At 47.3% G+C, this 21,491-nt stretch overlaps 4 protein-coding genes across 4 annotated transcripts; 3 read left to right on the forward strand and 1 right to left on the reverse strand.

Moving 5' to 3' along the window:
* Positions 1 to 2,561: 2,561 nt before the first annotated feature.
* On the forward strand, positions 2,562 to 8,997 carry LTR84_006500 (uncharacterized protein; the record flags this gene model as incomplete). The annotated part of the gene is made up of 3 exons (XM_064850061.1): positions 2,562 to 8,012; positions 8,061 to 8,855; positions 8,905 to 8,997. 3 exons carry the CDS (start codon positions 2,562 to 2,564, stop codon positions 8,995 to 8,997), a joined length of 6,339 nt encoding a protein of 2,112 aa, XP_064703362.1.
* A 1,775-nt stretch (positions 8,998 to 10,772) lies between these two features.
* LTR84_006501 (uncharacterized protein) lies at positions 10,773 to 11,327 on the forward strand (the record flags this gene model as incomplete). The annotated part of the gene is made up of 1 exon (XM_064850062.1): positions 10,773 to 11,327. One exon carries the CDS (start codon positions 10,773 to 10,775, stop codon positions 11,325 to 11,327), a length of 555 nt encoding a protein of 184 aa, XP_064703363.1.
* Positions 11,328 to 12,907: 1,580 nt separating this feature from the next.
* On the forward strand, positions 12,908 to 15,100 carry LTR84_006502 (uncharacterized protein; the record flags this gene model as incomplete). The annotated part of the gene is made up of 1 exon (XM_064850063.1): positions 12,908 to 15,100. One exon carries the CDS (start codon positions 12,908 to 12,910, stop codon positions 15,098 to 15,100), a length of 2,193 nt encoding a protein of 730 aa, XP_064703364.1.
* Positions 15,101 to 16,477: 1,377 nt separating this feature from the next.
* Positions 16,478 to 18,923, reverse strand: LTR84_006503 (uncharacterized protein; the record flags this gene model as incomplete). Its single annotated transcript, XM_064850064.1, has 3 exons — positions 16,478 to 18,415; positions 18,545 to 18,586; positions 18,873 to 18,923. The coding sequence occupies 3 exons, from the start codon at positions 18,921 to 18,923 to the stop codon at positions 16,478 to 16,480; spliced, it is 2,031 nt and encodes a 676-aa protein (XP_064703365.1).
* Between the last annotated feature and the right edge of the window lie 2,568 nt (positions 18,924 to 21,491).

The following is a 21,491-nucleotide window of genomic DNA, read 5'->3' on the forward strand; positions in this document are numbered from 1 at the left end:
ACAATTCGTCGCACGTTACTATGACCGGCGTGTTGGCCTAGTTGATTCAAAGATGTGCCGTCAAGGGGGTGGTGTCGCCTGCTTGTCATGCCTCTGACAGTTTGAACAGGGGCAAGCTCTTCTTAGGCGATCGGATACCAGGTGTTGTAAACGAGGTATTTGGTCGACTTTGGCTTGTTTGTACTCGATGTGACGAATCAGACGGTTCGTCTGTCGTCTTCGATAGACGTTGAAAGGTGTGTCTAGTAACTCGACCCTTGCGGTCTGACCTTCTTTCCAATTCTGGAAGTCGGAATGGTTTTCTGCGGTCTTCATATTGTTTTCAGATAGTGTAAAGTTGAGTAGTGAGGCTTCGGTATTGGAAAATTGAAGAAGATATGTAAAGTGTATATATGAGACAGCAAGCAGAGTTCTTGTAGTTTATTTTCCTGCAAAGTTGCACAGCTTATTAGAAGGTGGTCGTCATCTTAGTCTGTTCTCTTGGAGCAGTCAACCGACGCGAAATATTCTGAGGGATTGCCACAGATAATGCAGCGTATCGTCAGTATGGAGACCACGTGTGGAGTCTTTTGTCAAGTGCTGGGTGTAGCTCCAGGACAACATCGTGATCCTGCTTGCAAACATGGGGAAACGATTGTCGCCACATGCATTCGGCTAAAGAGGATGTGGGAGGCTGATATAGGTCATTCATTCCGCACCAATAAAAATTGTACAAATTCTGAGAACGGAAAACACCGTCCAGCCTCGTGGTGATTGCATTGTCGATCAGCTCGCCAGGAGCTGCCTTCCAGTAGCTATGGTATCGAAAATGGACACCTATTCCAGCCGATGAAGTGCGAGGCGGTCATTAGAAGCACCTGGTGGCCTCTATCAGATTCAACTGGTACCTCGCCATCCAGAACAGCCAACAGCTGGAATGAGAAGCAACCTGTAGACGATAGAGATGATCCCCACATCTCAGTGACGAGGTACGTATTTGACGCCTACCTTGTTGATCCTTAGAGGAGCGGCCTAGGCATAAGACACATTGATTGCCTCAATGGTATCCATCGACCAGACAACCTTTTTGGGGGTTTCCCGTCAACAAACATTCATCTCCAGATAGGCCGATTATCTGACAGATAATCATCTACAGAAAAAGTGCGCTGCATGCCAGGTAGAAACACTGAGGTGTGGCAGAGTCTGGGCTCATGGTTTTGATGTCCGCGAGCTAAGAAGAGATGTATGAAACATGTATGATCAAGCGAATAGCAGTACCTACCTACCTAGGTGGCGGCAGGGCCTGGTTTCTGAATGTTAACCATCACTAACTGCGGAATGGTTTCAGAGGTGAGTCAAGATAATGGCAGTTTTCGACGTCTTATCTCGTTATTTTCTGCCAATAGCTTTGGGTGGATTCAGCTGACGCGTTATGCTTATGACACAGATAGATACTTAAAGTAGGAAATCAAGTTCAACCTTCAAGCTGAGTTATAATCGTGGGGTCCAAAAAGGCGATTTAGGGGTAGGTGAGGCTAGCGAACCTGGGCTAGGATTTTGAAGGGTACGAATACAGCAGGCAGCTGCCAATTGATTAGGGAAAAGTAGCTACCGAGTATCTCGTCCTCAAGTAAAGGAGACAAACGCTACCTTGTATCCGTATCCAGGGCCGCATTGGGTAAAGCAAGCACTAAAAACAAAGCGCTGCGAGCTTGGTCCAGGGAGGAGTTTTGTCTCTTGACTGGCTTGGAGTCAGCCTTGGAGTCCAAAAAGGGTACCAGCCGGATGCACCGCAATAAGTCACCACAAACAGGGAGCAACTCTACCTAAGCTTACCTGGGTAAGACGGAGTGCGTCCTCTCTGCTCTCAACTGAAGAATTCTAAGCCCGGCCAAGGCTTCAGAGGTCCGCCCTTGCAGTGGTAGGTGGCCACTGCTGGTGGTCGCGCGCACCCATGGTTACCTAATGTAGATCCAGGACCACTCATTCGCAGGTGCCAGACACCTAAATTTGTACCTAACTTGAAGTCGTTCAGGGTTGATTACCTACCTAGGGTACGGAGCAATTAAGGTCGTTAGGTGCCCGAGGGGTCCGGTCCGGTGGTTTCCTTGCCGCGTAAGACTCCTGGGGCCAGTGGCCACTAAGCAGGATGCGGCGCTGGCCCTGGGAGAACAGTTCCACATGTTCCATGCAGCGCTACAGCTTAACAGCACAGATCTCAATTCTCCAGGACGAGTCCGAATCTCAACGCATTCTCTTACTTGACTTGCACCGCCCACCTTGATTTTACAGACGACCAACTTACGATCACTACTAATACGATTTTGCACGAACCCGTACGACTTCTTCACCATTGACGTATCCACTACGCTTCATTCGTTCCTCCGAAATTCGGTTCTTGGTCAACACTGCTGCAGGTACCGGCGCGAACGTTGCGTTGCTCACTCTTTTCCCTGCCCCCTCCCTGTCCTGGCCCGCCGTCCAACTTCAACAATTTCGCGTGCCACCAGTCTTCACAGTAATACCATGAGGTTCGCATCGAGATAGCATGCCTTGGTTTCTGCAGGACCGACCCTTGCGCCATGTCTTTCCACGATAGAACACCCCCGAAACCCATCACGCCGCAATCGATACCACTTCAAGATTTAGCCAGACCACCGGATGACGGCGTGCCATCCCAAGGACAAGGGTGGGATGGAGGTGGTATCACTGGCCATGTCCACCGTCACAGTCGTACGAGATCATTGTTGACGGGGCGCCGAACCCCAGACTACGCTCGACTGGACGAGGAATCTCCCACAAGAGCAGGTGAACATGCTAGAACACAAGATCCCTATAGGGATCACTCCCCCATCGAAAACCTCGATGGCTTTGCCGCTGCCACTGTTGGCTTGGACTTTGGCCCTCCGTCTACCCCTCCGCATGCCGGTCTCTCTCGACCGACCATCATCACAACTCCTGCCGATGGAGATTCGGGCGAAATCGAGAACCTGTTCTCCCCTCCTGACTCCGACACGACACCTCTGAATGAGAGCCGAGGTTTCAATTCCTCTCTGAAGGCTTCCAGTTCAATATCGAGAGGACAAAGGAACGATGGATCAAGGAAGAGATCCAGTGTACACTGGACCGATCGAGAATCCCCATCTCTCCGACCAGGCCGCATCTCACGCCTCGGGGATGACCTCCCAACTCTTGATACAGGTATTGGTTTACAACGCGAGCCGAGTAGTGCCAGTGGGATTCACCGTCTGAGTTCATCTCGAGATCCATCTGCGGAACGCTCTAGGTCTCTTTCACCTTCCCCATCTCCGATGGCCAGGGCAAATTCAATCCTCCGTGGTATCTCTCAGCGTGTAGTGAACCTGAGTAACGATTCCGAAGTCGTTGAACAAACTATGCGTCGCAAGTCGTCCATCCGCGACCATCGCCGGCCCAGTGCTTCGGGCACAATCCCGCCCATACCTGACATTGAGGATACTCCTGCCGTCAGCTCTCCCTTGGAGAAAGTTGCCTCCTACGAAGTCTCTCCAATCGCAAACCCTTTCCCGCCAGCCTATCATCCAAACCCACTTCTTGGAAAGACTTGGGGTGTTTTTGGCCCGCAAAACCCTCTTCGAAAATGGCTTTGTGAAATCCTTGTTCATCCTTTGACGGAGCCTACCATCTTAGGATTGATCGTGGCCCAGACCGTTCTACTCGCCACGAATGCTGCCTCAAAAGCGACATATCTGGAGACACGGAACAAGAAGTGGGGCACAGGCTTCGACTATGCCATCTTAGGTCTGTTTGTGATATACACTCTAGAGCTGATTGCACGTACCATTGTTTCCGGGTTCATCTCAAACCCTCGAGAACATAGTACTATCAATCGGTCAGTTGGCTTACGAAAGGCCGTTCTTCAGAAAGCCGAAACCCTGTTTGCACCTGCACATGATCGTCATATGCCAGAGAGAGTCCCAACCGATCAATTCGATGGCCCAAGCCAACCTTCAATTGTGAGAACTCTTACGGGTGTCCCAGCACCGGGAGGTCCGGGTCACAGTAAACAACAACAGAGAATACGCCTAGCCCGACGAGCCTTTCTTAGGCACTCATTTAATCGACTCGACTTCTTAGCTGTTGTGTCTTACTGGATATCAATGTCCCTGCAGTTGACTGGCTTCGAAGACTCTAGTCACGTCTATGTGTTCAATATGTTGAGTTGTCTCCGGATATTGCGCTTACTCGGTCTGACTGCGGGTACTTCGATCATCCTGAGAAGCTTAAAGAAGGCTGCACCCCTCTTGGTTCATGTCGCATTCTTGATATGCTTTTTCTGGCTTATATTTGGCATTGTGGGAGTTCAGAGCTTCAAGTCTAGCTTGCGCCGTACCTGTGTATGGGTGGGAGATGATGGCTCAGGAAGCAATTACACCCTCAACATTGCGCCTGAGAACATACAATTCTGTGGTGGCTACCTGGATGCTGTGAGTGGCGCTGCCATGCCATGGCTGTTCAGTGACGGCCGAAATGGAACCAGCGAGTCCAAGGGCTACCTTTGTCCTCAAGGCTCCTTATGTGTTGAGGGCTCCCAAGGTCCTTATAATGGGACAGTGAGCTTCGATAACATTCTGCAGTCGCTGGAGCTAGTCTTTGTCATCATCAGCTCAAACACGTTTTCTGATTTGCTCTATTATCTGACCGATACAGACTATCTGGCAGCCGCGTTGTTTTTTGCCGCAGGTATCGTGGTCTTGAGTTTGTGGTTGGTCAATTTACTGGTTGCGGTTATTACTTCATCGTTTCAGATCATCCGCGAAGAGAGCAGACAAAGCGCATTTACAGCCGAAAAGATCGATGAGCCTGTCCTGGAGGATGAAACAAAGGCCAAAAGAAGTCGTCTTAAAGCCCTCTACGACAAAACCCACATCTTTTGGGTCGTTGTCATTGCCTACTCTCTCATTGTCCAAGCTCTTAGAGAGGCCGACATGAGCAGGGAACAAGAACAATTCATCATGAACTCGGAGAGTTGTGTGACGCTATTGCTATTGGTGGAGATTATTCTTCGATTTCTTTGCGACTGGAGAAACTTCTTCCGCGGTAAACGAAATTGGGTGGACTTGTTCCTTGCAGTCGTTACTTCCATCACCCAAATACCAGCAATTCGGAACTCCGAAAAGGCATATGCATGGCTAACCACCTTTCAAATCGCTCGCATCTACCGGGTCGTTCTCGCTATCCGAGTCACCAGGGAGCTCATCATGATTGTCTTTGGAAATATTGTGGGATTGCTGAACTTGATTCTATTTGTCTTTCTATTCACCTTCCTCGCCGCCATTATGGCATCACAGCTGTTTCGTGGCGATTTCCCAGCTGTCGATCCTGCTGGCGATTCAATACAAACTACGTTTTTCGACATCTGGAATTCCTTCATTGGCATGTATATTATATTCTCCAGTGAAAATTGGACGGGGATAATGTATAACTCGACCCAATTCAATCTTCGCTGGGATACAGCCTGGCTCAGCGCCATGTTTTTCATTTTGTGGTTCGTGGTCGCAAACTTGATTGTCTTGAACATGTTTATTGCTGTCATCCAGGAGAGTTTCGATGTTTCAGAGGATGAAAAGCGGCTTCAGCAAGTAAAAGCATTTTTGAAGCAGAAGGAGGTTGCCGGTCCTGCTAGTGGTAACTTATCTTTGGCGGCTGTCTTCAAGATGGGACGAGATTCCATAAGACACCGTGACGCACTCGAGTATGGAACCTCAACTGTCGAACAACTTCTGAAAGACGCTGTCGTAAAGGACTTTCTTGATGAGCAACCGGAGAGTATCAATCGTCGCCCAACTTCGATGCATCTCCCAGAGATAGCAGCAGTAAATCCAGGGTTTCTATCCAGAATATGGGGAAAGATTGCGGGTCTGAACACCCACAGAGAGCCCAACCCGTTTTATACCAACACGTCGTCCACCAGGGCGAATGAGGAGTTTGATCCGCGAGCGGTTGCTAAAAGAGTGGTCAATACTACAGAAAATCGTCGTCGTGCACAACGACAATATCTTCAGAATCACCCCAAATATAACGTGTCTCTATTCATCTTCAAGCCGCACAACCCTATTCGAAGGATGTGTCAATATGTTGTGGGACCAGGTCGAGGGAGCGAACGCGTGGAAGGTGTTTCCCCATACCGTCCAGCATGGTACGCCTTCTCGGCATTTACGTACGCCGCCATCGTGGCGATGGTTATACTCGCATGCATTACTACGCCGCTTTACCAGAGAGACTACTACCTGGCAAACGAGCTAAGCATCAAGACATGGTTCATCTGGACTGACTTAGGCTTCGCGGTGCTCTTCTTGGTTGAAGCTCTGATCAAGACCATTGCCGACGGTCTGTTTTTCACTCCTCACGCATACTTTCGAAGCATCTGGGGTGTGATTGATGCAATCGTCCTTATTACACTTTGGATCAATGTTGGCACGGCTTTGGTTCGGGATGATGGAGTTTCACGCGCTGTTGGTGCTTTTAAGGCATTGAGAGCCTTGCGCCTTCTCAACATCAGTGATACGGCACGAGAAACCTTTTATTCTGTCATTGTCATCGGCATCTACAAGATTATGGCGGCGGCTTTCGTCTCCCTAAGTTTGCTCATCCCATTTGCAATACTTGGCCTCAATTTATTCAATGGCCAGATGCAGGCATGCAATGACGGGGATTTTGATGGCTTACTGACCAATTGTGTGGGCGAATTTAACTCTACTCCGTTCAACTGGCCTGTGCTTGCCCCGAGGCAGGTATCCAATCCCTGGTTCAATTTCGATACCTTTGGAGATTCGCTATTCATCCTCTTTCAGATTGTATCTCAAGAAGGCTGGACAGGAGTCTTGTCGGCAGGAATGAACATTGCAGGACGCGGTTTGCAGCCACAAGAATTCGCGTCCCAGGGCAACGCGGTCTATTTCATCGTCTTCAACCTACTTGGAGCCGTCTTCGTGCTGACATTGTTCATCTCTGTCTTCATGCGCAACTATACGGAGCAGACAGGGGTCGCCTACTTGACTGCAGAACAGCGGTCCTGGTTGGAGTTGCGGAAGCTGCTGAAGCAAATATCGCCTTCAAAGCGCTCTACCAGGGATAAGAGTGCTTCTTGGAAGAAATGGTGTTATGAATCTTCGATTCAAAAACGAGGCAAATGGCAACGGTTTATTACCGGAATACTCTTGTCACACCTTGCACTTCTCATAGTCGATTTCTACCCAGAACCGAAATGGTGGCAAAGGATGCGCGAGTACATCTTCCTAGCCTTCACTCTCATCCTCATGATCAACATAGGGGTTAAGATTGTCGGACTCTCCTGGCACCGATTTCGACGAAGATCATGGGACGTTTATTCAGTTATCTCTGTCTCGGGAATTTTCGTGACATCAGTGATGAGCTTGGCGCAAGTCCAACTCAGGACATTTGACACGCTTCACAAGCTCTTCCTGGTGTCTGTGGTGTTTTTGCTAATACCTCGCAACAATCAGCTCGATCAGCTTTTCAAGACAGCCGCAGCGTCACTCCCCCTCATTTTGAACTTGTTGGCGACCTGGTTTGTGCTTTTCCTGGTCTACGCCATTGCATTCACACAAGCCTTCGCTCTGACCCGTTTTGGTGAGAATGAGAACAACAACGTCAATTTCCGGACGGTCCCCAAAGCTCTGATTCTTCTCTTTCGCATCAGCATCGGAGAAGGGTGGAATCAAGTTATGGAAGATTATTCAGGCATCGAGCCACCATTCTGTGTCAAAGAAGCTAGTTTCTTCGATAGCGACTGTGGTAGCTCGAAATGGGCCAGGCCGCTATTCATCTCTTGGAACATTATCAGCATGTACATCTTTGTATCTCTGTTTGTTTCGATGATCTTCGAGAGCTTCTCGTACGTGTATCAGCAAAGCAGTGGCATGTCTGCCGTGAGCCGAGATGAGATTAGGCGCTTTAAACAAGCATGGGCGGAGTTTGATCCTCAAGGTTCAGGATTTATATCCAAACAGCAGTTCCCACGGCTACTCGGGGTAAGTGTTTCGAACCAATGGATGACATTCCATGCTAACCATTGACAGGAGCTTTCTGGAGTATTTCAGATGCGCATCTATGATGGCGACTTTACAGTTGGTCGTATCAAGGAAGATTGTGCTGTTCAGCTTGATGATCCTCCAAATCCCAAGCGACGCGTCGTCGACGGAATTGATCTCGATAAGCTAGCCGAACGTATCAGTCAAATTCCGGTGGCCGAGATTCGACAACGACGGGAACGCATGAACGTTTTCTATCAGGAAGTGCTTTTGACGGCGGAACCGGATCGAGGGATACCATTTACTGCTGTTCTATTTCTCTTGACCCATTACAATGTGATTGTGGACTCGCGAAGTCTGCGATTGGAAGAGTTCCTCAGGCGAAGAGCGCGACTGCAACGGGTGAACGAAACGATTCGAAGAAACACGGTGGTTGGATTCTTTGATACTCTACACTGGTCACGGAAATTCCGACAAGCCATCAATCGACGTCGCTATTCGCGACTTGCATCTCCGCCCCACCTCGCAGTGCCGGAGATTTTCATTGAAGATCCAGATGATCACATTGACGAAAGCAGCAGTGGTGTTGAGCCACAAGATTTCACATCATCGACACCAGCATACCGTGCAAAGAAACCATCACCAAATCTACCACCAATTGATACGTCCGTTCAATACCGAGATTCACTTCGCAGTCCAGCATCGATCAAGTACGGAGAATCACCAGTGAGCAGCCCCATAATGAGGGCGACGAGACTGGGATCAGTGGATACGTCGTACCCGGGACCAACGAGATCGTCACCCACCACTCCCACACTTGGTCACAGTCGACATGGCAGTAACGTAAGTGGTGTGAATAATCTAGGGGTCATGGAAAGCTTTGATAGCTCAGCATGGGGAGAAAGCATACGCAGGAGTTTTACGACGAGGAGGCCTAGCCGAGAAAGCAGATGACACACTTAATGATCGAAATGAAGGTGGATGAATCTATGTTATTCTTGTTGTAAATATTGGGGCCTGAGCAGAAAAGATGGTCTGAGGGTTCAAGCATAGCGAGGGAGTTTCCACAAGATGAGGGGGGGGTTTTGCTGCGAGATTGGTTTGAGATACCAAAAATACTTGAAGCGTTCTGTATGTATGAGTCTGGGGTTCTTATTACTAGGTATGGACGAGCGACATTCACATTTTATGTCACCTCGTAGGATGAGCGTTCGAGCTTGGTATGAGCGATATGTGCAACGGGAGGGGCACGAATTATGCGTGATAGATAGACAATTGCACTATTTGTCCTTTGTGAATAAACACCAATCTTACTATTTTGAGTCTCCCTTGAAGTGCCAATGTAGATCCTAAGGGTCGTTTTTGATTGCGATCATCATCAATCATCATCACCATCACCCCTCGATCACCAGATACCAAGCGCCCCCATGTTGAGGTTGTGAGCTGAGCTGAACTGGGCTGAACTGGGCTACAGGCTACAGCCTGCCTCAAATGAGTTGATCCCGGTCTGGGCATACTCTGGTCAGGTTCATTTTCATCATGTGATGGAGCAAGTTGTGAGATACGAGTAGTCTGGTCTCGTCTACGTTTCGGTGCTAGTTGTTCGTGATGCACCATTGTGTCATTGAGGACACGGGCCTGAACAAGGTGAGGAGTAGCAATACGGACATGAGCAGAACATGGGAATCTTAGAACGTCTTGGTTCGTAATTTAATATTGGATCTCGGGATCCTTGTGACACTCTAAACTCTGATCATGTACCGTGTACCCAGGTACGCGAGGCTCTCATCTGCCCCTGTGGCCCATAGGCGGATGGTGGTGGAAGGGCAGCCCAAGGGCCTCCTGAAACAATCAGTCGAGAACTAAGCCAGTAGGAGAATAACTCCCGTTGAGAGTTTTGACGAGATGAGATTCTCTCTGATGCGCGTGTGTTTCATTCCCTGGCATGACTGTATTGTTTTTCGCATCAACCTCGACGAGACAAGCGAAGAATCCCTGAGTCGGCCCCTGGTTCGGATGGAAATGGACCCCCAGAGACGCGCAGTACCAATCGGACTTGATGCTGGTGTCGCGTCACCCAGCAGACCCACCCCCTTCCTGCAAGACACTCGTGTTTTGACCTGAAGCTTGTTCGTCCTCCCTTTGATCAATTGTCCCCAAACGAACATTTCTTTGCTTCTCCCCACCAACACCTGGTCTTTGCGGAAAGCATCGACGTTTTATGAGCGTACAAGACACGGCCCAATTTGTGTTTCCCAGGTGGTGGGCGAAACTATTGCCATGGCACTGATATCTCATACCCTGGTCCCCGGTTACTCCTCCTCAGTGGTGGTCTCAGTATACATTTAACTGCCAGTGCTCCGGAGACACCTTTGACACGTCCCTTTCATCTTTTCGTCTTTTGATAGGATCATGTCTCACTGACCTCGCAGCTTCGTGCTCTTTTCTCTGACTAGCATCATTTGGCCTTGTCTATGACCTTCTTTTGACCCTCTAATTTTCTTCTTCACTTCCGTTTACCAGTACAGGGCCAGTGCACGACTGATTTCCAAGGCAACTCGTCGTGTCTCCCACTACGAAGTACTCGAGCCTTGTATATCCCAGAGCCGTTGGCTGATCTCTCATTACAACCAATCTCGACTTGCTGGCAAGTTCGGGCCTACGAGCTATTGCCTCTTGAAAAAACGTTATTCCGTCCTCCTCAATACCGATATTCTACTTAAGATTTCATCCATCCGTCTTCTTATTCAAAGAGGAGAAATGGCCGTTGCACAGTTAGTTTCCCTCTTCGAAGGTCTCGACCACCAAAGAGAAAGAACATCCATTGAACCCATAACCAGCAGCTTCCGAACCCAGTCATCTACATCTCGAGTGCGTCTGTCGCTACAGACTATCTTCAGTCATAATCCTCTCCACCGATCGTCACCCAAGGTCTCCAAGAAAATGTCGGCCACATCCTCTCCCTTCCTAAGCTCGTCTCCAAGCTCCTCCTTCAGCAGTTTCCGAAACAAAAGCCACCGGGGCAATGACATCGAACATACTCTGTCCCCCATCATCCACAACAGATCCCAAAGCCAGATCAGGCGGCAGCCCTCCGCAATCGACCTCGCCCTAGAGGAAGAACAGATGGCTGATCACGCCGAGAGTATTGGACTCGGTCTGCTTGAACCAAGACCACGTGCCAACACAGTCTCGTCGATCTCTACCCAGAGCACCACTAGCCAGTGCTCCATGATGGAATTCATGACCGAGACCATGCAAACCCCCGTCATCCTGGATGGCATTTTCGAAGTAATGGAGCGTGCCCGAGTCTAGAGCGTTCTCCCATGGTCACCTGCCGAGGAGATTCAGAGGGAAGAACATCGGGTCTCGAAATCATTTGGAACCAATGCTATCCCACATGGATCTCCTGCTCCAACGCATGTCAGAGCTACGGCAACTCCACAATCAGGACCCTTCGCGAGGAGGGCGTTTTCAATTCAACAAACGAAATTTACGAGTACATGTGTCAGATTTTTAAAGGGCGGTTTATTTTCCCAGCAGCAGTGGGGTATGGAATGGAAAGGGGTCGGGGAGTCTCGTGAATTGACCACGGGTTTCCGATCATGGATGGCATGGCATAGGGCAAAATAGGTTACCTAGGCACATATATATTCCAACTAATACAATGTCGAGCGATCGACTATAGGGTTAAAGACCACTCTTGTTTCCTTTGTGAGGTGGCCTCGGATTCTGACGGACCGACTTGTGCTGGTTCACCTCGAAATGGAAACAGAAGCATCCACATAGTCATCCTCTCCTGGTCTTGTAAATGGGGGGCTGTTCCACGGATGAAAGAGTTACCCCGTCCTTGTCACTCGTGCACCTTGATCTATGCCTAGGCTATCGGACTGTGAGTAATTGAACATGGTGACTCGTACTCGTACTTGCTTCCAATGGATGATATATGACACATTAAAGTAGCCTCTAGTCTGTGGCTGATTAGTCAAGCCGAGTCAAAATAGCGAGATTTAATTCTGGTCAAATCACGTTATTACTGTCAGACGCCCCACGGACATCCGGCAGATTGATTTTCCATTGCCAATACCGCTCGCCGCCTTACGGGCTAGAGCCTCGGCTTTACGGACGTACAATCACCCCACTCATTCAGAACTCCATCACCGACATGATTACTATTCAATCCAATTCTTTCCTTCCACCAGCTGACATGGCTTGATCCCCATTGGGGACTGATCCCCTTCTCAACCTTCATGCAACACGATGACTCTCACTGCCCGATCCGGACGGGTCACCTAAGCAGACTCAAAGCATCTGAATCTTGCCTTTCCCGTCGACGTCCTTCGGGCTTCTCTGATCTCATCTCACTCGGATTGACACTGTCGAATCTCAAACAACACAAATTGTCTGCCTCCTAACACTGTGTCCGGAGCTTCAGCTTTATAGTGATAATTCCACCTTTTACCTGCTCTGACTAATTGTTGAAATATCCGGAAAGGCGCTATTAAAGCAGCAATCGGTTTCTCACGCCCATAGTATTAGACCATCTCCCGCTGCTTGGACACTTTCTCCCCTTCTCAAGCAGCCATATTCCTTTCGATTTCTGGTTGCTACCCACCTCTCCATGTTATCGAGTTTTTGTTAATGTTGGAAGAAGGAGGCGTCCTCGTTTATCGAATATCAGGACCTCTTATAACAGGTTCATTGACACTACCCAGCGCCACTGTCTGTCCTGGTTGGGTACCTCCTTTCCTACCTTTACCAACAGTCAGTAATCGCTAGGCCCCTCGGCCTCGGCCATCGCCTATTCACCATTAACTGGTTTCTTTTCATCAGGCACTCTATAGAACGTTACTTCGTACGCGTTCACTAATCACATCCTGGTCTTCTCGTGGACCATGGCCACTTCAATGGAACTACCTCCTGTAGAATACCACTATGGAGAGCGAACATATACCTCCCTTCAATCAATCGTCTCTGACCCCACTCATCTTCTCATGTCTTCAAGCGTTTCCGGAACAACTCAGGCCCCTCTTGGTGGGGATCTGAACATCCTCTCTGCTGCCCGCTATCCTCAGGCTCTCATGGAGCCTTACAGGGGAACAGAGCACACCTCGCGCAAGAGAAAAGTCGTCGACGAAGACCAGTACTATGGTGGAATAGTCTTGCGAGGAGCCTCTGCAAGCGATGCCAACAACTCATCTTCTGGTGAAACAGACCCTATCCTACCCTCGAAAAAGAAGCGATCCGGAAGACAGCCTGCTGGTGGTGATCAAGATGATCAGTCAGACCCAAAGAAACAACGCGGTCGACCTAGACTGGACACCCAAGACGAGACCGCCGCAGACCGCCGACGAACACAGATCCGCCTCGCTCAGAGAGCATATCGTCACCGGAAAGAGACCACCATTTCTGCCTTGAAGAATAAGGTAGCTGCACTCCACGACACCATCGATCAGATGAACAAGACTTTCTTAGACCTACACGATAACATGGTAGATGCCGGCATCTTGAATTCTCATTATGCTCTTGGTCGACAATTGAAGAACGCAACAGAAGCTTTTGTGGCATTTTCGAAGATCACTGCCAACGAGTCCGACGACGAAGATGAAAAGATAGCCAAAATCACAAACGGCGAGACGGAGGCAGATCGCACAGAGACAGTCGCCAAAGTCAAGCGACCAACTGTTCAAGATGTTGAAAAATGGAGTGGTGGAGGTGGTCAGAAGAGGATCCCGAAGCCATCCTCCCGCACAGCCAAAAGAGTCAATGTACGTGGTACTAGTTTTGATCCGAGCTCTACCGACGTAGAAGCAGATGTAAAAGCAAAACCCCTGAACTCCACCAAGACCAACCTTACCGATGACAACGATGACGACGGATTCCTTGCTGCAATCTCGCAGACGAGCTTCATCGATACTTCGAACCTGCATGGACTGAATGAGTTGATGCAGTTTAACGCCCAAATCCCGGAGGAGACTTCATTTAACTACCCAGAATTGAGCGATGCCCTGAGCATTGAACGTCCCATTAAACCATCCTATCAGGCCCAGGGCTCATATACTTACAGCTTTCAAGAAACCACCTTCGCCCGCCGTCTCCATCGTATGTGTCTCGAACGAGCCTTCCGAAACCTGACCAATCCACAAATCGACCCAGCATATATCAAGCGAGCGTTTCGATTTACATTCTGCTTCTCCAATCGGAAACGAATGCTTCATCGCTTTCAGGAGATGCTCAAACGCCGCGCTGGAGAAAGCCTTGAGAATTGGAGCGTGCCTTTCTTTCGAATTGGTGGCGCAGGCACGCACTTCCCCCGACGTGATGAGGACGGGAAGCCCATCTATCCTCCAAACATGGTCAGCCCGGCCAAAGCATTCGGTCCACAACCCTGGATTGAAGTCGAGACCCCTCGACTGGAGACAACCACACAAGAAATGCTCGAAAACATCGGTTTTGGCGGTGAATGGTTCGATTCCCACGACGTTGAAGAGTACCTGAAGACCAAGGGTATCTACCTCGACGGCCAGAGCAGCTTCGTCGAAGTTGACCCGAGTGTCCTCCTGCTGATCAAATCGAGCACCGGTAACTCCAACAGCAATGCCTCCCTGAGCGACAGTTCCAGCATCTCTCGCAGCCCACATGAGCTGAGCATTCGTACCCCATCACCACTACTCGACAACATGGCCGATCCATTCATCGCCCGAGAGCTAGGCGACATCTACGCCAACAATTCCTCCCTCTTCCCTCCCACCCACAACAACCCACCCAACCCTCTCCGCAACGCATCCAAGAAGCAGCCCGCCAACAACCTCGACTCCGTCTTCAACACCGACACCAATGATACAAATAATGCGACATCACCATTCCCCACCAACTTCTTCGCCCCACAGCTCTCCGAACCCTTCACCCCGGGAAACCTCTATCAGGACTTCCTCGGGCGCCACGCACAGGGTCCCGTGACGTTCGACGTCGACATGTTCCTCGAGCGCATGATCGAACACAGTGCATGTCTCGGCCGCGCACCGGGATTCAGAAAGACGGCCATCGATGATGCGCTGAGACTGAGCGTGCAGGAGTCTGTCTTCTAGAATATTGTTCTCACGACATGTCATTCTCTCCCACGCGCCAAACATAGGGGCTTGGAGGCTTGGAGGGAGATCGAATTGAAAAAGTATCTCTAGTGGCTTCTGCATACCGATGATTAATACTCTGAATTTGATGACTTGACTCTGTTTTCTGGAGAAGACAGGTCGGAAAAAGGGAGGGGAGTTCTTCGAGTGATGATGGGAAGATATATAAAACCAGGGATCAATGAAGCTGTACATTGAACATATATACATAACTCTAGGTCGGAGCAATTCATTTCTTTATACAAGTCTTACGGTCCATAGGAAAAACTAGAATTAAAAGGAACAGTCCTTAAGCACTACCTTCTTAGGTAGTCGAGGACAGTAATCAAAGCTGCAATACTATAGTAGATTTTTAAAACAAAATAACATTCTACTAGAACTCTAGAATTTGTAGATATATATATGTATATTAAAACTAGTACGATTGGTGTGGTAGTCACGAGGCTTCCGCTCTACCCTAACTACCTAAGTTATTAAAACTTCTCCGGGCCATCATCGATAAACATCGTCACATCGTCTTCCTTTATCTACTCTTACTGAGTCTTGAGTCCCCCCCTTTATCTATCCAAGAAAGAAAGAAAATTAATGCCCTCAGCCCCTCCCACACCCACCCTTGATGAACAGCGCACCTGTCGAGAAGACGGAAATCAGAAACTATACGATGCGGGTAGGTAAGTAAGTTTGCGATTTTGGCTTGCCTCTGAAGGACTCTCGGCGACAGAGATACTGATCTACATTATTATTCAAGACGGGAGTTTTTCTGCTTATTTCTGGCATGGAGAAGAGAAGAAACGAGTATCAGCAGAATCACGTTTTGAAATCTGAATTTCATTTCGAACATGAGCGGAGGTCGATGAGATGGCGACCGATGAATACCTAGTTTAATAGGTAAAGACGAGGTACACAAGTCATATATAACCCGTGTCTGCCTTGATCGTGCCCCGAAATCGGAACTCGTAGCTAGTATTCAAGCCCCACGCGTCTCAGGTAGGATTCTCTCTGTCTGGGTCGATAGAGGCTGATCCTACACTGCCTTTCATACCTCAATCAACTAGAGGATCTCTCGGTTCGTATTTGTGCTGCCTGCCTGTCTGCTCTGGCGCCAGCAAGAGGCAAAAAGTCCCCACTCAAGTGGATTCAATGCTATTAGCAAAACTCCAACAAGAAAACGCCCAGTCGTTGTCGTTGAAGTTGTCTTCACGCCCATTGCAACGCCGTCAACCCAGTCGTCGTTCATTTGATTCGTTTAATCATTCATTCGTCATGCACGCTCAATCATCCATTTATGCACGCTCGACCAATCAATTTCGCTGAAACGAGATAATTTTGGTCCGCTTATTCGTGTCGTTTGCTACGTCGCCCAGCGCGTTTCTGTTTGGTAGGATTCCAGAGAATTTTTCTGCATTTCTTTGCACCGCAGTAGCAAGGGACTAGTTCTGGATCATCGGAAGTTGGGTCTCCTTTTTCTTGGCTGCTGACAGGAAGGCCGTCTTCTCCAACCAGTTTTCTACCACCACCATGGTAGTCGATTCTGATTTCGACTCCTGCCGGGATGTTCTCAATCGCGAAAAAAGCGAGATAGTAGAGTTTCTCATCACGTTTATGCGTCGTGACAGTAAAGCACCGGGCGTTTGGTGCGCAACAGTGATTAACAAACCGCATTGCGGTGCCGAAGATTTCCCCATCGACATGGTAGCAGCGATTGTCGACACCAGTGAACCAATCGAGCGAGTAAATGTAGGAGGGTGAACCTTCATCGGCTGCTTGCTCTCTTCGCTCTAGTTCAGTTTCGGTAATAACTTCGCCAAGGTAGAGTTCGATGAATTGACCTTTCACAATGTCAACGGAAGAACGCACACCGAATCCGCACTTTGCAGTTTGGAATATCTCGAGTGGAACGGTTCGCCCCTTGCTGACAACTTTGTTTGTGCAGTCATCACCACAAGAACAACAGTCGTTACACTCCGTAATTTCGAAATGTTGGACTTCATCCTGAAGCTCCTGTGCGATATAGTTGTTTGTCAACACAATAATTCCATCCGGTCTTCGAAAATAAGTTTGTCGCTGACCAATTGAGATCGGTTTCTTGCTGGTTACATCCGTGGCTGTTCTGGTGAAGCATTGGCACGAGTCAAGACCACATTCTCCGCCACAAGTACATCCGAAGTTTGTATTTAGCGCGGCCTCCTTGATACCAGGTCGAAGAATGTATCGATCAGTGAATTGAAACTTGCCGTGCAAGAGCTTTTCATTGACGTTGTTGGCAAAGGACAAGGGCGGATTGACTTCCTCGTTGAATCTATTAGTCAGAAGGACTCGAGTCGACTGCTCAGGTGTAATTATCGAGGACTTGTCGGAAATGATGAGATTGTCAAGAGACTTGGCGAGCTCGCTATCGATATCTAAATGTCGATCCACCGCCGTGACTGACTGCTTTTTCTTCTTCTGTGACGCTAATCTGGTTCGCAACGCGAGTTCGTTCTCAGTGATCTCGGTACTGAAGGCCTTGGAGAAGCCCGTCTGACCAAAATGGCGTTCAACATCATCTGGTCTCTTCTTGGCAACTTCTGTGCTGACCTTCAAGTCTTTCAAGAGTGCTTTTCTCTCTGCCTTTCTCTCGGCATTCAAGGTTGCAGCAGACTTGGGAGGGGGCCCTGTCCATTGTCGCAGCGTATTTTCTATCACAAGTTCAATGTTCGCCTGTAAAGGTGTCGGAGGTTGGCTAGGTGCCTTTAGTTTGGGTGGTGGAGTACTGTGCTGCACCAGCCTCGGTCGACCCAAAGGTTTGGGGGCAACTTGAAACTTGTCAATGGTCTTCAAGACTGGCTGAGGCACCGAAGTCTGACGCGTAGGTAGATTTACCGACGAGAGGAAGCGACCACCAGAGCCGTTGGATGGTGAAGCCACAGATGTTGAGTGAGAGGGTGAAGGCTTTGTGTTTTCCGATTTTCGATATCCATTGAAAGAATTTGTACGAACAGCACCATTTGTGGTGGTAGCGGGGCTGAGAGCGTGGACGGATGAGTGAATTTTTTCTCGAGGTCGAAACAAGTTTTGATGAGAGGTGGACAGTCGTTGTTTGGGGAGTGGTGGTGGAACTGTTGGTTTCTGGAAACCAAGAGCACGCGCTGGACTTGGAGATATCAACTTGGAAACCGAAGCAAGAGTGGAATTCGAGTCACGGGAACCATCACGTGACTGAGGACGTGAACCACCATCCAGAACTGGAGTTGCTGATTTATGCCTCTTAGGTGGAGGCGGTACAATTGTAACCTAGGGATATATTAGTTTAAAGCCAGAGCTTTAAGTGCGAATTTTCATGTGGTGAAGGGTTGTCATTAGGATGAGTGAAAGGAGGATGAAAGTTAGGCAGGTGGTCATGTGAACTTGGGAAGCACGTACATCCTCTTCATCCGATAAAATGTCGATCACGATCCGATCAATCTAGAACAATAATGATTAGCTATCAGTTTCAGTGGAATAATTGATCATTTTGACATGGTAACATTTGTTGGGTCGTTTGGATTGGTTGGCGATGTTCTTAGAGTGCCCTATTTGCCCACGCAGGTCGCGTCGCGCGTAGCTGCCCGCCTCCCAGCAGCTCGCCGTTCCCTCGTTTGAAGCCAGACGATTGAACCACAACAACGGCATTTGTGTCTTCAACAAACAGCACAGGGCAATATAACGATGCAAGCTTCCTGTAGGAGGGAGAAAACAAATGTGAACTTACCTCAAACCCAGGAGGAACGTCATGCTTTCTTTTAAAAGCACTTAGGGCCATTGTACCCTAAGCATCGCGTACTTAGAAAAGGGCTTTAAAATCGTTTAATCGTTTTAAGCGGATTGAAGAGGACTGATATCACTTTAGAAACGCTTTGTAAGTACTTTTAGACGTATTAAGGAAAGTGGTGGTGTTCAAAGAATGAAATAACAGAGCAAAAGAGATTAATAATTAGCTAATCAATTTATAATTAAACGAGAAAGAACGCTGCCAAGACTACGACCTCCCTATAGGCCTAGTAACTACTTCTTAAATATAATGATATAGTAATAACTATTTATAACTAAAGTATTTAATTAATAGAATATATATCTATAGTGTTAGGAACGGACCTATAGGGATAGGCAGAGTACGACGATTAGGGTAGTTCAATGGGTTATAGATTGTTCCTTGACGTATATCTTAACTAAGACTCAAAGCATAGAGAGGAGGGAAGCTCCTCTCATGCGGTGAGCGTGCGGTAAGCCTTCTACTCGAACTAGGTTCTCGAGTCTTAGCTTGTTTGTTTGGTTTAGGGGTTGTCTGAATCGACGTTCATAATAATTATCCCCTTCCCCTAGGCTTCTCGTCCTCGAGAAGCGTATCGTATACGCGTCGTATACCTTAAATTCTATGAGTTCCGGCCTTGTTGGGGAATCCCTATGTAAGGCTGTATTATCTTAGTTGCGCTAACCTCCTACGGTACGTATGAGTTTCTAGCGAAGTGAATCTTACAGCATTCATCTTATATACCTTAGATTCCTTCACTATTCTTATTCATCCTATTTATCCTATTCATCCCATTCATTTATTCCTCGCACTACGTTTCCTCTTATATAGTGTATACGTTTTCTCGTGTAGTAAATATTCTTACTATTATTCTTATGGCCTATTCATCTACTTTACTCTTATCCCATTTAGCCTATTCGACTATTAGTTTTGCTCCTATAAATAGTATACGTAAATACTAAGTAGTAAATCTTATCGTAGATCTATAGAATCGTAGTATATATATATCTCCTTCTACTCTCTCTCTAACCTTAACCTTTTTTATACTAGTTATATATTAACTATATATACTATATGTATAAGACTCTTAGTCTATAAGCTTTTACTAACTTATAGTATAGTATTATTATTATTACTATCATTATTATTATTATTATTATTATTATTATCAATAACTATAAGTGTTGCTATTGAGATTCGCATAAGAATCGAGTATATACTAACTAAGTTATAATAGCTTCAATTAATTAAATAGTAAGATTTGTAAGATTATCTTTACGAGATATATACTAATCGTATATAGTGTCTACCGCTATTGGAATCGTTATTTCGTCTAGTCTCGCCCCCCCTAACTCTTCTTCTAGTAAAGATAATAAGTGTAAACATAGGTAGTATAAGTCTCGCTATCGTTTCGCAGCTAACTCGCAGTAGTTCCCGACGATGCTCCCACCCCCTCTTGTAGTAAGAGAGCTAAGGGTACTTATAAGGCTAAGTGCTACTATCGCTACCTTCGCCGCCTAACTTCCGCCGGCGGTACGGCCAGTACTCGTATCGAGTGTAAATTCGAGACGCCTAAGGGTAATATCTCTATTAACTACTAGTACTACGCTAAGAGTAAGTATACTAGTCGCTTCGACTATATCTCTATAAGTCTTATTCTTTTCGTATACGAGTCTCACTCATTTTGCGTAGGTCTCTACCTCTCTTATCTCGTATACTAATAACCTCTAGGACGCTAACATCTCGCTTACATATCGCGATAAGGACGCCGAGACTAAGGAGAATATCGAGATCGAGGTCGATACTCTTAATTAAGAGCTAAAGCTCGTCAATACTAAGGCCGCTCGTAGAACCTTCGATAGTCGTACCGTTAGCGGTTATATACGTTCTATACACGATTCGTTAGATTCTATAGGTGGCGCGTCTATATTAGAGCTTACTTCTATTCTCGAGTTCCTTTTAAATACCTAACGTATGTTAGTGGACACTCTTCGTAAAGTCGTAAGTTAAGCTCTACTTCTACTTTTCGTATACTAATCGCGTATAGTACGGTCTTAAGTCTCGCTCTTAGCCTAAAGAGGCTTCTTTCGACTCTAAGGAAGGAGAAGACTCGAACTCTAAATAATATAATTATATCGTTAGATAATTAGTTAGAATATAGGCTAGTATTGCTATTAAACCGCTTATTTCTTATAGTGGTAGCTCTAGCTCTTTCTTTTATTCTTTCTATCTCTAGCTATAAAGGTATGACCCTCGAAAGTTTAGTAAAGCCTAGTAGCTAGGGAAGAGTTAGATAGGCGAATCGTAGTACTTTAGCTCGCGTCTCGTAAGAGACTATAGGAATTTAGACGTAAGTCGATACTTTTCTTTATTTATAGTTTTCCTTCTTTTTTTTATATATAGTAAAGTCGTGTTTAAGTCGTATACAACTCGTAAGGGTTACATTCTACGCTAGTATAAGACGATTTAATTAAATCTATTACTATACCAATCTTTTTTTTCTCTTAAACTCTTCGATTAGGTCCTATACGTTTCGTATATATTACTTAGACTTCTAGCTATTATAAGCTTTACTAAAAC

Source organism: Exophiala bonariae, assembly GCF_035927105.1.
Source record: "Exophiala bonariae strain CCFEE 5792 chromosome Unknown scaffold_24, whole genome shotgun sequence".
Lineage (NCBI taxonomy): Eukaryota > Fungi > Ascomycota > Eurotiomycetes > Chaetothyriales > Herpotrichiellaceae > Exophiala > Exophiala bonariae.